The sequence below is a fragment of the Diaporthe citri genome (assembly GCF_014595645.1).
Source record: "Diaporthe citri strain NFHF-8-4 chromosome Unknown scaffold_6, whole genome shotgun sequence".
Lineage (NCBI taxonomy): Eukaryota > Fungi > Ascomycota > Sordariomycetes > Diaporthales > Diaporthaceae > Diaporthe > Diaporthe citri.
In genome coordinates this window covers 2,850,158-2,865,989 of record NW_025064851.1, presented here as the reverse complement: position 1 = coordinate 2,865,989, position 15,832 = coordinate 2,850,158, and the positions used below count along the sequence as shown (strand labels likewise).

Here is a 15,832-nt window from a genome sequence, read left to right as displayed (position 1 = left end):
AGAATGATTCCCTGCAGCCACTTTTGGCTCGGTGTACCGCCTAACTATCTGCGCCCTCGTGTGGTCTACTTGTACGATCGAACTGTCATGGCATGCTGCCACGCGGCGGCCCGGGTGATCCCCCCGCCGTCATTGTCCACCTTTAGAGCCTCCGCCATTTGATGCAGGTTGCCGTCCGATGCTTCGCTTGACCAGCCAGCAATATCGCGGTCCTGGTGACTGGAGCCGGTCAGGACAATCATCCAGCAGCCTTCCCGGGAACCATGCCCCCTCCCTCCGCCCCCACGACGGCCACCGACAGCCAGCTCTCACCGTGGTCATCGCAGCCCGCGGGAGCAGCCAGCCAATGCCTCGTCGCCGATCAACACCGGGCCCTCGTGCACGCCCACAGGTCTCCTCCACGTGCGACCCAAGAAAAGCCCTCGCCTGTGCAACGGCTACACAGCAGCAGCGTCGCCACCAGTACCACCGCCATCATCACCACCACCGATATCTGAATCCTTGACAAACCACGCCTTTTCAGCGGTACCGAGATGTCGATCACGCCCCATCCCACCATTACCAAGCAATACGCCGCTGTCCTACATCCAAAGATGCCTGGGCGGCTGTCACCGGGTTCACGAGGTACAAACTCCCCGATAGGCCGGCCCACCCACTCAACCACTCTTCCCTCCCCCATCCTCCAATGACCTTTTTTCTTCAATCCCACAGGAGAACCCGCGATCAGCCATTCCGCCCTGAGCGGTGCCGCTGTGCCTCCCCATCTCTCGACCACGGTGAGATGACGCGGCCGCCCGGCGGGTCGGGCCACCTCATCATCGATACCCGTCTCTCACCTCCCACCCCTGTGTGGAGGTTGTGTGGCGCATCGATGAGTTTCACGTCTGTACCCCCGAGAAGGCAATACGCCCTCCCTGGGAAGAGGGGAGCACTATTAAGTCAGCATACGCTTTTCCTCTACTTCGGTAAGTGACCGGGACATTTGGAGGGGGGCGGCGTGGTGCCCGGGCTGGTGAGCAAGCAAAACCCCCTAGGGGCCAGGTAGGCGAATGAACATAGGAAGGTGGCCTGAGGCCTATCAAACACACTGGTGGGCAATCGGTACGTGCAGAAATTAAGTCATCGAGGGAATATGTGTGTTGTGTGTGTGTGTGTGTGTGTGTGTGTGTGTGTGTGTGTGTGTGTGTGTGTGTGTGTGTGTGTGTGTGTGTGTGTTCTCCCACGCGTGTGTGGCTTGAGGGCTCCTGTCACACAAATCCATCCACGCATGCATGCACATGCACATGTAGCCGTCGTATAGATCCCGGCATGGGAGGCTGAATGGTAACACAGAATGGGGGACAGGCTTACGGCTTGGCTGTCTAGAACCTGTAAAAAGCGTGTCTGACGACTGCAGGGCCTCTAACTCCAGTTGATTGCACATGTCACTCCCGCAATAACAACCGGCTCGGTCGGGCCCATTCAACTTGAATGTGGTGGTGGTGGGCCAGCGGGAGAGATCGTGATGGTTTGGCCGTTCTCAACCTAATACCCATTTCCCACAGTTCATACTAAAGCTTAGGCGCTCTCGGCTGAGCAGGTTCATACGCAGAACTGGCCCACGCAACGACGTGCGCTCCTAGTATCTTCATATCTGTCCTACCTCTATCCTTGACCGCAGCAGTGTTCAGTCCCTTACCCATCTATTCTATTACGGTCGCAGGTAAGATCCAGCATCTCTCGTGAGGGCTAAAGAGTTGAATGGCACACACAAAAAGGCTATGCAGTCATCATCAGCCCTGTTCCAACGTTCATCCCACCCGTCGACGTCGAGGCGTTCGCCCACCCGCGCCCGCGGTGGCCCGCCCGACCTCAGAACCCGCCCTAGCGTCGCCCTGCTACGCACCCACCGCTCCTTGTGACACTTCTGAGGACTGCGTCTTGCAGGTAGGATTAGAGAGTCATTGCAATGTAGTAGTGGTGCGAAATCATACCCCACTCGAGGTCTGGTCGTCGCCCGTGTAACAGATACTTGTGCTTATGGTGAAGATTTGGCAGTGGCGATTGGTTGTGGGTCAGGGGCAAACCTCACACTCTATGAGACGAGGATCAGTCCACGAGACGGCATTAGTGTGATAGCTTCTTCTGGTGGACGTCATCTGAAGATGGGCACAGGCACCGCGGCAGACCACAAAGCAATCGACCACCGAACCCGGTCACTGGAGCGGGCAAGGCTACATTCTGACCGTATCATTTGCCAGCATGGAAACGGCATATCGGGCCAAATTCTGCTCAAGGCCAGACCGAGATAACTTCCCGCTGTATCCCTCAACGCTTGTCATCCAAAGACGGGACCAGGTGAGGGAGGCGCCAAGTTGTTGGGAGACGATCGGGGTACCCTTCCTCTCGACTCTCCTGACTCACCGGCTGATGGCAACAGAGGTTGACAAAGTTGCCGAAGGTCGGCCGCTATGTCAAAGTCCTGTGTACCAAGTTTTGTTTGCCTGGCCTCACTGTGATCCGTGCTAGTCACTCTTCGCCCCCCCCAGTGACCCTGCTGTCCTCGTCCGAGGACGCATCTCGATCCCAGCTTCCGCCCACCACCTGCACCCAATTTGACAGAACGATGCGAGGCGGAGCAGTGGTTTGTTTCAAGGGAGCTGTTTGTTTCAAGTCCCTTTGCCCGCGAATGTCACCTTATGCGCGGTGAGCATGACATGCCGTCTGGGTAAGAAGCTCTCACCTCACGGCAGTTTGTTTAGTTTGAGCCCAAGACAGAAAACGGGACTAAGTTTGCTGATCGTTTCGATCTGCGTTGCAATCCGTTAGCGATCCCATTGCCGTGGTCGCATATCACGACATCTTCACCAGCCAGTGACGGATTGGTGTTGAAGAGGCAAAGGGGGAGGCAAATAGTACAAGGCGGTACCACCACCGAATCGTCCCCCGGACGCCTTTCACACCAGTAGAAAGCATGCCTAAACTTCGCAACCATCGCAAGGAGCGATCGAGTCCCTGCGCGTCAGCGCTTGACACCCCGGGATGGCCGGAAGGTTGCTGCAAGGCAACGTGCTAGGGCTTCGAGTAGTCTCACTCGCTTTCGTGGACCGACTCAGGGGCCGTGAGGAGGAGTGTGAGACGATGCGTGTGCTGTGACGCTTGAACTGTGCTGGGTAGGTAGCCCACTCAGCATCCGGTCCTCGGACGACCATTGCCAGGAGGCCAAGATGCTCTCTTGCCGTCCCCGCGCCCCCCCCCCCTCCTGATGGGAAGCTGCTGCAGCCCAACGGATAGTGCTTCCGACCTAGGACGAACGCCGTTCAGATCGAGGTGGGTGGTCCCCCCAGGCCAGTGCCTGTCTTCTCGGGTGTGGCGAAGTGACCGAACCTTGCTCTCTCTTCGCAAGTCCACATAGAGAACCGAGTTGGGTCTTGGGCGCCAGTGGCCAGTCGCAGCACCCTCCGTGGCAAGGTAGTACAAGCAGACCCACCCTCGCGCACTCGCAAGAACATAGACAAAGAGCTCGTAGTGCCTCGATTCTCTCCAGCAGAACGCTGTCTCGGCAACTGGGAGCTCGGACACAGGAGGCATGGGACCAAACATTGGATGTCGTGAGAATGGGGGCACGTGCTCCTGGTCCAAACAATCGGCAAATTAGCTCTTCGAGAGAAGCCGAAAGTGTTTTTCACGTCTTCATGAGACTATGGATCAATGTTTAGTTTCAGTCACTGACTTGCAGGAGAAACAGAAGGGCTCGCGAAGAGTTCGGATGCCGGATAGGTTCGACATCTCTGACAATCTTGGAGGTGATTTGGGATGCGCACCAGGGAGAGCATGGACGGGAGGGCGCCCACTCGGACTCCCGGCGAAACAACAGCCGGGAGGCTCTTGTCAGGCTTGGCATCCAGTCGTAGAGGTTGTCATCGTATCCTCAAGAACGGTGTGAGTCCCAAGTGAGAGTGTCACCGAGGTGAAGAGACCCGATGATGAGAAGCGGAACTGTAGCATATCTCGTTAGCCAATCGTAACCAGTGTATGATTGCGACCAAAGTGGAACTGGCCTAGAGTTTGGACGGCTGGAAGCGTCCGAAGCTAGCACGAAGCTGATTCGTGAGTGATGAAACCTATAGGGCGGGACCGTTTAGCTGACTTGACGGATGAGATGTTGGTCGAGTGTTGATCCCATGTGCAACCCCGAGTTTTGAGTCGAGGGTCACTCATCTGGTAGGAACCACCCTGGCTGTAACATCAATCATCGTGGCGCAGCCTTCATCCTTAAATCGATGTTTGCACCCAAGAGCGGGCTGGCAAGGCTCGAATACGGGGGAGAGCGCGGAGTTCAATTGGGGCGCGCATGACAGCAACGACGGCATAGGGGACGTCAATCAAACATAAGGGCGATCTGCTGGCGCCCCGAAGTTTTCGAGATGGGCACCAACGCGACTGGTTCGCCAAGGAGGGGCCAGGGTGAGCGAGGAAGGGCTAGCAGGCGAGGTGAGGTGAGGTGAGGAAGGATGCGGCGGGAGGACGGACATCGCCTGGGACTCGGCCGACGGTGCGGCCAGGGAGCGTGCGGGTGCGACTGTAGGGGCAGGCATGCATGTAGGATTCGGCAGACTGCCGAGCCTGTCGGTCCAGGGCGTCAGCTGCCAGTCGCGGCTCGTCTTTCTCTCCTTGGGTTTCACGAAGCCCAGGACGAGGGAGCTGCCGCTGCATGACAGAACGCCAACGGGGGTTGTTGAGGAGGAAACTCGGGGATCGTGGACGATCATTGTTTGGGGACCCGCGAACACGGGTGAGAATGCCACGCTGTGGTTTAGCGGTGATGGGGGACGAGCTTGGGGAAGCTGGCGGGTTGGGCAAGAGAGCACGGGGACGCGATTGGTTGCTCATTGCAGCTTCACCTGGGAGCTGCCGGTCGATCATCCGTTTCCATCGCGCGGGCTTCGGTGAGCTGTGGAGAGACGGAGGGCCCAGGTGGGCAGGTGTAGGGCTGCTGCGCCCCGGTACCCGTTGTTGCTGGGGGCTGCCGGGCTGGGATCTGGGTCTGGGAGCCTGGGTCTGGGTCTGCGCCTGGGTCCGAGTTCATCGCATGGGTTGGTACTTTGGGTAGCGTTTGGGCTTGGATGAGATGGGCCAGGGTTGGGGCGGCCCTGGGGATGGGGAAATGGAGTATGGGGTGGAGGGGGCAGAGCTACAGATTAGCCTGTAAGAGAGCCTCGTGTTAGGTAAGCATGAGACGGCCACGCGAGGATGGGCGGCACAGACTCAAGACTGGACTCTGGAGACACACGAGACTGGAGACTTCCAAACCCAGGACTGAAGAGGTAAGGTGACGGTGGCACAGACTTGGCTTACCCAAAAGAGAGGATTTGGCCTGACCCCGGCCTGACCCTCGAGCCTCAGGAGACATCAGATGAAACCAGGCTGGCGGCGGCTTCTGCAGGTCAACCCTTCTTGTTCTTCCTTCCTCGGTCTTGGTCTTGGTCTGAAGATTTGTGAAGGGAAGGGCAGGCACGAGGCACGAGGGCACGAGGCACGGCTGACGGCAGGACATGCTCTCAAGGTCGGCCTTGCTGCATCTCATCTGCCGAACTTCAGCACCCAAAGACCAGACCGGACCTCCGGGCCAGTCATGGCCGCTGAACCGTATCCGCACCCAAAGCATGTACCCGGGCCTGTACAGCATGTCAGTATCTGACCCCACGATGTCTGCGTTTGGTGAGGGGAGACCGAGGGGCGACGTCAAGGGTCGACGTCGGACGAGGGTCAACTACGCCAAACAGCAGCCGGACGAGTCGCATCCCAAATCGGATGCGACCAGAGCGAACCTTGGCCGAAAGGAACGTTGAACAGGTACTGCACAGTCAGTCCTGCGGATGTGGATGTGGGAGTGGATATGGATGCGGATCTAGCTCAATCTGATTCTGAAGCAGCGCCCGAACCTGGACGAAGCTCGCCAACCGGATCAAGCTGGTCGAAAGTGATGTGTGGAGGTTTGTCCGTGGTACGGAGTATTGCAGGTCTCTGGAGTCGCATGCCGTCTTCGGCACCTGCCCATTCTGGCCTGCGCGAGGCTGAGGGAGGAGCCATCGCATCGACATGCTCGACAGGAAGGAGCCGGACACGACTCTGCCCTGCACTGCGCCCGTTGCACCTGGGACTTGGACTTGATCGGCCAACTCTATCATTGTTGTCTACTACATACCTGTCGAACTTACCTGTCGAACTTACCTGTCGGACATGGTACCCGGGTATCTGTTTTTAGTCGTTATTACTGGACACCCATTGTTAAGAAAAGCTGGCCCACTATACAGTACCGTGGTACTGCGAAAGGGGACGTCAACGTCTTTCTTGCTGTCTTGTCTGTCTCTAATTTTAGGAACCGCCCGCGCGTCATGCCCACCCTCGGCCGGGTTGACAAGCCCTACGAGTAATCTATCACCAACAGACGCCTGCAATCGGGAGGTTTTTTTTTTTGTGGGTGACGCTGTGCACAGCACCACGTACCACAGCCCAGCACGCGGGGGTCTATACAGCATCTTACATACAACTCCTGCCCGCCGTGCTATAGCGGGCGACGGCAAGGACCAGCCCCCCCCCCGTCCCTGTTCAAGGGCTCCATTTTCCGCGGTCATGCTGCCCATCGTCGATATTGACAGCCGGTGGCTTTCTTATTATTAGTATTATCAAACTTTCGACGCTCGTCCATCTTACGCTTGCCCGGTTCACATGACACGACTTGGACTGATGATTGACAGGCCACCAACCGTGGAATCATCGCATGCCTATCTGGGCATGTGCAAGGGCTATCCGTGGCACTCCAACGTCAATTGACATCTTGGGACACCTCCCAGCCCGAGCATTGGACGATCCACATGCCCAACATGCCAGCGTACCAGAGTACCAGAGGCGGCGGGCGACGACGCATGAATGTGATGACACCTGATCCCTGGCGCCGACGAGTTTCTTCAGACTTCGGCTGAAACACAGGCTGAGCACTCCACCTCTGCCGTGTCCACCACACCCGAGCCCTCCTCGCACACCACCACCTGCCCTACTGCTACGCTGCGACCTGAGGATACCGCGGGCATGACGGCCAGAGAGGGACGACGAGCAGTCGGACAGACAACCGCGACCTGCGGGCTGCACACTGCAGGCCTGCGACACAACGTCAACCCATCAACTCGATCCCATGCCTGCATTGCAACCCATGTCATCAAGGGCCCGGGAATCTGACAGTCGCCGTTGGCCCCGCATTTGCTCAGCGCTGCTCTGCATACTTGCGACCCTAGGCCCAACCTTGCCCGGCCGCTAGTCACCCACTCACAGTCCCTTGCGCGTCCGACCTTTCTCAGGTCCCACACACGCTCTCACCTTGGTACTGTAATGGGCACTGACTGTGCAGCAGCGCCGCACCACACCCTTGCCCAGTGCCTGACCCGTCATCTCTGCCTCCCACCCCCGGCTCCAGTCATCTGCACCGTCGTCCGCCTTCCAGCTGCCTCAGGTTCTTCTGAAACATCCAGCAAATCCCACGGACCAATCGCGTTCGGCCTCAGTTCACCACCCATCAACGACATCCCATGTGTGCTGCGCTGCCGCTGGCCCATCCGACGCCGAGCCTGGTTGACGAATCTCATGTCAAGTGTCTGACAGCTATCACGGCACTTCTCGAGATCTATGCTGCCATCTCGGAATACAGATGATGGGAAACGCCAGGCCAGCGGAAACGTGCACAAGCATTTTGGCAGGCCCCGTAGTCACCAAGACACAGCTCACACGGAGGCACCTGTCAGCTTGTGGTACTTGGCGGCTGTTGTTCTAGGCCGGCCCGGCATGTCAACTAGAGTTTTTCCCGCTCAAAGCGCATCAAGGGACGCGTGCTGTTAACCTCAGCCGCCCGTTTCCTCCGTTGATCGACGCAACGGTATTCGATGCAGATCTCTAACTATGCCTCAAGCTTCTCGGTGCCGTTATTAACAAAGAGGGTTCCGCGGCTTGAGCAGCGTCGTGGGAGGTCATCTCACATGTGAACCCCCACCTTCCATTCCTCGCCTGCTGGGGCAGGGCCTTACTCGCTGCAATATAGGTGCTAGACTAGCGATTCACACAGATGTAGGTCCCATACTGCACAGTAGTAAACTAATAGGTTCCGAGCGCAGCGAACCGCTTTTCGGAGCTCGCTTCCACGAGACCACGGCCGCGAAATGACACGTTGGGACTGGCAGCCATGGTCCCGCTGTATTCTTCGCCCCCGTTCGGAGGTTTTACTGCACCTCGTGCGGCTTCTCCCGTGCTCACCTGCAGCGACTCTGATGCTGTCGGTAAACCCGTACAACTCTTCAAATCTTCTTCGCCCGGCGACAGCACACCAAGTCGTGTCTGGAACTTGGTGCTTCCGGCTGTCGCAGTGCTGCCAAAAGCCGGGAAACGAATCGGGATACGATCTCGGGCTCTCCCAGATCTGCCTCATCTTTCTTGCCGGTGACAAGAGCTGTCGTCCTCATGTTTATCCGGCCATGACGCGAGAGACAATGCGACCAGAGACTAGATGGTGAATGGCAAGTCGCTGAGCTCCTCCCCCAAAGTGCTTCGTGCTATCAGACGAGTCTGCCCACATGAATGGTTTCAAGCCCCATCCCGGGTCTCAGTTTGCAGATCTCCCCTGCTGCTGCGCCTCGAGACCGAGTACGTACCTGACCACGCTGCCCTCGCATGGCTTCCACAAAGGGAGCAAGGGCTGGTCCGCAGTCTGCGCAGCTAGTGGTCGACCGTGGATTTCCCTTGTGGTGATCGCTCTTCGGATCAGACGAGCATCTGACGCCATGATCAACCGGAGCCAATCTGATACAAGGACATTATTTTCAAACGGCGCCGGCAAGTGGATGCACTACCCTCAGGGCGGGCCTCGGCGAGCACGTATCACCTACACCCACACCAGAGATCCATACCCATGGACGAGACAGGGACCACCACGCTGGGCGGGTGCACCACTCGGGAGGCTCAAGAGCCCCGGTCAAAACCTACCTGTGGGGACTGCTCAGGATTCTCTGAAGGCTTTACCTCAATGCGTGAGGCGCCCTGCTCTACCTTGCCGCAACTGGAAACTCTTTGCTGCACTTGACCTCCCTTTCCCTTTCGTACCTATTGCTTGCTACCACCGGAGAGCTGGCCTCCCTTCCAAATTCACCCTCGACGCATTGATTCCGGACAGGGGTAAGTTACCCTCAGCGCTGTGTGGCCCGTTGCTTGCTCTTGGAACATGGACTGAACCCTCCCCTCCTCCCCCAGGATGTCAGACTTGCTCTTCTCGGATCGCCAAACAGATCTCCTTTTCAGCTACCTCTCCACGCTTTATGCGTTGTCGGCACTGCCTTGTTTCTGTTCCCCTGGCGCCGTTGCTAGTTCGTGCCTGGTGGTCGTGGCTCCCTCCTGTTGAGTGACTTCTCGTGGTCGTCGTCTCCTCCCTGAGAATCGTCACCGCCGACGAGACCCTCTAGCCACTCGTGCTTCTTCTCTGTTCACCCAGTATTAAACCCACTGTCAGTGTCATCAGGCGATCCTAGGACCGTACTGCAGTTGGGACCGGACTCTTGACCACATCTGTTCAACGCATCTCTTCACCCGATCCTGATCTTGATCTCATCGACCGTGGCTTGCTCTGGCAACTTCATCGGGCGTCGCTGGCTGGCCCACATTCGATTCCAAAGTCATCGTCCCAGCGTGTCTCATCCGTCTCAAGGGCATCCGTTCAGCTAGCCTGGACAACTGCTTGTTGCTTGTTTCGTTCGGCTTCTTCGGTTTCCGATTCGATTGGGGGGTTCAAGCCGTATCTTCTTCTGCCACCTTTCGGATGGCCATTGCTCGACCTCTCCGGCTCCTGGGATTTGGTGTTTCAAGTGTTTGAATCTACTTCGGAACTGTCAGTGCCACTCAAACGCTGATCCCGTCCTGGATTTCGACAACCTTATTCCTCTTTGCTATCCCTGCCACGGATCGCACTACAAAGAACTAAGATATCCCATCCCGTCCACGTCCAACCTATATGGTGACACTTGACAACATCCCCACCTGCTTCATCAGACAAACTTACAACACTTAATACCGAGACCACCCCCACTGAGGCTCTTCGCTTCCTACACTCCTCGCCTCCAGTACCACCCACCGGGAAACGACGACCTTGGATTACCACTGCCAGATCAAGCACCACCGGCTGGCCTCTCAACGTGATCACTTCCACCTCGTGTCACTGACCCAAGTCGGCAAACATCTTCTCATCTTTGTGGCCCTCGATGGGTGAATAGTGCTTGCCTAACACATCGACAACGAAGCCCTCCTCTGGACATCTGTGTGAGACTCACATAACGATCGCCTACCGAGGGACTTGTACGACATCTCTTGACAATCAGTGTTTGTCAAGTGGACCAGCGGAGTACTGCGAGGATCACCCAACTCAGTCTGGCGTGACGAGGAGTTGTTTGCCATTTTCCTTCATAAGACAGCTGGCTGCCCAAGAAGGCCGGAAGTGCTCATACCAGGGTATTTCCAAAACGAAGAGGTGGTAAATATAAGTACGGAAGGACCGGACTGTTTGCTGTCCTCGCCGATCAGGCTCTCACACCGTGGCACATTTTCACAGCAGAGGTCAGTCGTCCATTTGTATCCTTGCCTTTCGTGACTCGAGGCTTACGATCCGACAGGTATTACCTCTACCACAAGTGACTCAATGAACGTCACGTCACTACTAAACACGTCGGGAGCGGCGCAGGCCGCCGGCGCGAGGCGCGCTTCGGGCCCGGTTACCTTGGGTGGCTATGAAGGAGGAGACAGGATGATGCCGGTGCGGACTTCCAGTGAATCAAGGTTGCCCGGCCGAAGCAGGACACCGTGGGATGCCGGAGGATACTCTCTACCATTGACTCTGAATGTCAAGAATGTGCAGAACTCACCAGCAGCCAAGCCCTCCTTCTACACGGAGGCGACACCGGTTGACAGCGTCGGCTCGACCAGCCCAAAGTCACCAAAGCACAAGTTCTCGGACAGCCGCAGCAGCCTCTCCTCGTACACGACGATGTCGTCAAATACCTCGAGTCACTCTCGATCGCACTCGAGAATCTCGTCACTGTCCACAGTGAGCGAGTATCAGCCGATGAACTCGTTCATGTCTGACTCGACCCCGACCGAAAGGAGGATGTCCGATCCCGACTCTGGGATGACGTGCCCTACTGTGGTTGAGATTCAGCCTCCTTCGCCATCTAGGAGAGGGTTCGAGGACGTGTCGCCCGATGCCTCGGACAATGATAGCCCAATGCATTCAGACCGACCTCGATCACCCTCAGATGCAATCCTGGTTCGAAATCGAGGGCTTGCTGGAAGCGCAAGGTACGTTGAACTGAAATTACCGTTGCTGTCATCCAGTTTCGTCCCATGTGCCCCTTCTATTTTTCGCTTGTGAATAGCTTCGAGATTGTGGGGACCCACCCAAGCCCAGTCACACTCTGATCCCTTGTAATGTTCATCCCATTGTGCGCCATTCACTCTGCTATTGTTGGTCATGGATTGTTCAATGGTATTCTTGTCGTCGTTTGGTTCACGCAACAGCGCTGCCAGAATTATTTAAGATCGCGGAAGTGGTTCCTCGCGATCCCTTCTCTTTCATCAACAACTGGCAACGTGTGCTGACTTTCACAAACACAGTCCAAGCGATTCCAAGATCATCAACTCTTTCCTGAGGCCTGATTCACCCTCGGCCTCGATTTCCAGAGCACACAAGAGAACCGTCTCAGCTCCTGATTTCCCATCCCTTCAGCAACGGTCACACCACTACCCGTCGTTTGGGCCGATGGCTGAGCCGACACCCCCCAAGTCACCGCAGGCCGACGAGCAGCAATCAGTTGGGTCTGACACCGCGATGCCGACTTCCCCGGCCGACAACACTCAGGCCACTCCGGCCACTCCGGTCTTGCCTCGCTCTACCCCTCCTGAGCCCAAGTGCATGTTTGTTGACCCCTGCACTACCGGATCTTCGCTCCGCAAGGCCATTTCTCACATCTTTGGCCGAAACAAGCTTTGCACCAAGGCCATTCCTCATGGCATCTGGGTCCACTACTGCCGCAAGCACTACCAACGGTCTCGGTACCGCAACGCTACCGACTACGCCATTCGACAAGTCGAGCTTGTCTTGATCCAGATCGAGAAGGTTCACGGCTGGAGTGAGGAGAACATCAAGACCGGCCGTCGAGGAGAAGGCGTGCTCAAGCACTGGACTCTTCAGGCTCGTAAGCGCGAGGCTAAGCGTCTTCAAGAGTCCGACTCCCGAAAGCGTCGTTTCAACGACGAAGACGACGACGACCAGGAGTTCAGCAGTGGAACCGCGATTCCCGGCTGGCTGCAGGACAAGCTGAACAAGGATTACGGAACGGAGGAGATGCTTGCAATCATCAAGGACGTCAAGGCCCGAATGGACTCCGGAGAGATCCAGCAGATTCCCGACATCGAGATCCTGCCTGAGATCATCACTGATGGCAACGAGGCCCGGCCCAGGGCAACTGTCCGTCGCACCGGCAGCAACAGCAGCGGCCACCGTCATACCAAGTCTGAGGTCTACCGTGCCCCTCCTTCCATGAGCAGCTACAATGGCCGCCCTGGTATGTCCTTCGGTCAGGATAACAAGCGCTTCCGTACAGGCGCCAGCACTTACCAGATGCCCATCCACAACCTGGCCCACCGCTCCCTCGGTGGAATGAACCAGGGTTATCCATACCAAATGGGCAACGGTTTTGCGGCCATCGCGGAGAACCAAGCCGACCCCAACTTCTGGAACCCCCAGCCTTACAGCAGCAACACCGTCCTGCCTGCTCCTGTACCTCAGCGCCACGTCAGTGTGCCCATGACCCCGGACAACAACGCCGTTCAATCCTATGCGCCTCAGAGCCGTCCCATGCACGTTAGAAGCGTGTCAGAGAACCCTGTGCTGCACAACTCGGGACATGGCCCCACCGGATTCCGCCCTTACGCCTCGCAGCCCAATCAGGGCTTCCAGCAGCAGGAGATGTTCGCGAACTACCAGCCGCCTCAGGGTTATGGCGGCCCTCCGACTTACCAGGGACAGGGATATGACCCTAACATGGGATCCAACGATCCTAATGCCCGGTTCTTCGGCCCAATCGATGGAACCTTCGATGGCTCAGCCGACTGGGACAGCCCGCGCAACGGCCACGCTCGCGTCCAGAGCACCTCTTCTATGCACCCTGCGCACATGCAGCGACACCTGTCCATGTCCGGTGGCCCTCCCTCGATGAGCTCCCTCCCGTCGATGAACGGCATGGGAAACAACGGCATGCCTGCGTACGGCTATGGAGAGTACCAGCAGCACCAGCAGCAGCACCGCTACTAGGATGTGCCGTCCTGGTATTGGCACCTCGTGTGCTCCAATTCTTGGAAGTCAAATTCTCCAGAGGTTTAATTAAGATTCAATTCTCGAAAGTCGAAGTCTGGATGTTCAAATCCTGGGTGCTCAACTCTTGGACTCGTCGATAAGCTTTGGTATTACATTCGGCGTCAGGACATCCTGTGTTTTTGGAACAGTCGGTGACGGGACGGCGAAACTGGAAAAAAAGGGCGGGAGTCGGTCTGGTCAGGCGATTATTCGAGATACCACGTGTTGCGTTTCCTTTCTTTTATCATTATGGTCCTACCTAATATCCAATGTCAATGCTCCTCTTGCACCATCACAGGGGTATGGGGGTTGCATTCCTCCCTCAACACCCAGTTCTTCCCATTCAACAAAAAACGGCGAAACGGTTGTCGGCGTCGGGGGGCCTCACGAGGAAATGATTCAAAGACACAACTCGGATTTTGAGGTCTTAAATTACATTCCTTACATTAATGAACTATTTTCCCCACCTATCTGGCCGAGCAGTGGAAGCTTTGGTGGTAGAGAAGGTGCGAGGCTCCACTTGAGAAGGATGATAGTCAGGGTCCGGCTTGGTGGTATCAAACCTGCCGGCGGACAAGAAGAGCCTGTCATTTGCAGTGGTTATTGCTATGCAATTGCGTTGCCCTGATGAACATTATTCTTAGACTAAGGACTCAAATCATGATTATGTGAAAACACTTAGCTGCCGTGTTTGTGAAGCTGGTGATCCGTCTTATCTTGACCTCGTCTGACCTGACAGCACTGCGAGAAGGTAGAGGTCGAACACAAGATTATGGAGGCATTTACTTCCCCTCTGGTTATCTCGAACATGACAGCCTACTACTACCTGCCACCCTCTCCCAAAGGAGCCTTGATTTCTTCAAGATGACTGCCCCAAGAAAACCTCGTTGGTCCCAGTTGAACAGTCACTTGACACCATCAACCCGTCACTATTGTGCGATATCGTCCACAACTGTTTCGAGGTGCTTTCAAGGGGTTCCCTCCCCCTTGGGCGAAAAGACGATGCCAAAGTACAGTCGTCAACCTTTCCTTCCCACTGAGACTCCAACCCCGGTGCCTGATCTCTTGCTGGAGCTCCTTTGTAAGACGGGCTTGCAATCTGGAGGGGTTGACAACAAGGTCCAGCTCACAGGGAAATACATCTAACTTTGGAGACAGCACGACACCATATGGAAGGCCATGACCCCGAAGCTCCTATTAAAAGGCAAGCAGCACATCCTTTCTACCGTATCACTGTTCTCACCGACCGAGAAAGGCCTGCATGTCACAAGCAGTCGCTGGCTGTCCGGAGAAGCACAGAGATTGGGGAGTCTCTGTCTGTAGGTACCCTAATCTGGTGTAGTGTTACTAAGGACAGGTACGTCGAGTTGTAAAGATGCCACCCACGACGAAGGGGGCACCAAAATCACAGACACCCCGCAAGGCGCAGCCAACACTATCCTGCCTCTGGCCCTTCCTGGGACTTCGGCTGGCGCTATTGAGATCAACTAGTACGACCCGCGACAGAGACAAGGAGGCATGAGGACAGCGCAGAGGGGGAGATACTCGGGGCGTTTCCCACCGCCAAGAGGAGGATCGAGAGGATACACTGCTGGCACAAGAGGAAGAGCAATACCCCAGGGGAAGAGAGCACCTGGTCTCGAACAGCAGAGGGAATGCAGGGTGGTGCGAAGGTCTTCGCACCACACATGAGCCGAAGCCCCGCCACGGTGCTAAGCAAATGGGCCGTGCCGAGGAGGCTGCGTGTTGACGACACACAAACCCAATCTGGGACGAACGAGCGAGCGAGCGAACGAGTAGAGGGCGAGAAGCAGAGAGCGCGCGCGCGCGCGGGCAAAGGACAATGCGACGTGCTGAAACCTGGACGGAGAATAATAAGTGGCCGCCGGGTCATTAAGAGAGCAGTCTGTGGGTTGGGGGGAGGGCAGATCGGACGATCCTAATGCTCGCGAATCGGGTGAGGCCGATCCCTCGGGGAAAGGAAGAGGGCCGCACGTGGGAGGGAAAACATCGGGGATATTGGCGTCCTTGCAATTCGTCGGCAGCGGCAGCAAGATGGACGGCCGAGTCGGGACGTACCCACGGCAGGATGGCGTGGGCATCATGGTTACGTTGATTAGGGGGACACGGGCATGGGATGGACGATCATCAAGGGCTGAAGGAACGTCGATCGAAACTCCAATGGAGAGATTTATAGGCTCGTTGTTTTCTTGAATGTGATGCGATATAATTAGATGACAACTACTTGTAGTCTCTGAGAAGACGAGAGCCTGAGGACCGGACCAGGGACACGAGTCCCGCTCGCCGTCAGTCCCATATGTACTATTCTCCAGGAAAAGAGGATATTCAATAATAAATCGGGGATAGTCATATACATGTACCGCCGTGCAAGGCAAAGGGTATCTTAACAGA

The 15,832-nt window shown here is 56.6% G+C and overlaps 3 protein-coding genes across 3 annotated transcripts; 1 reads left to right on the top strand and 2 right to left on the bottom strand.

The window, feature by feature from the left end:
* Positions 1–65: 65 nt before the first annotated feature.
* INS49_012781 (uncharacterized protein) lies at positions 66–321 on the bottom strand (the record flags this gene model as incomplete). The annotated part of the gene is made up of 2 exons (XM_043173483.1): positions 66–212; positions 313–321. 2 exons carry the CDS (start codon positions 319–321, stop codon positions 66–68), a joined length of 156 nt encoding a protein of 51 aa, XP_043022780.1.
* A 9,062-nt stretch (positions 322–9,383) lies between these two features.
* Positions 9,384–10,467, bottom strand: INS49_012780 (uncharacterized protein; the record flags this gene model as incomplete). Its single annotated transcript, XM_043173482.1, has 3 exons — positions 9,384–9,499; positions 10,237–10,320; positions 10,359–10,467. The coding sequence occupies 3 exons, from the start codon at positions 10,465–10,467 to the stop codon at positions 9,384–9,386; spliced, it is 309 nt and encodes a 102-aa protein (XP_043022779.1).
* Positions 10,468–10,708: 241 nt separating this feature from the next.
* Positions 10,709–13,378, top strand: INS49_012779 (uncharacterized protein; the record flags this gene model as incomplete). Its single annotated transcript, XM_043173481.1, has 2 exons — positions 10,709–11,364; positions 11,680–13,378. The coding sequence occupies 2 exons, from the start codon at positions 10,709–10,711 to the stop codon at positions 13,376–13,378; spliced, it is 2,355 nt and encodes a 784-aa protein (XP_043022778.1).
* Between the last annotated feature and the right edge of the window lie 2,454 nt (positions 13,379–15,832).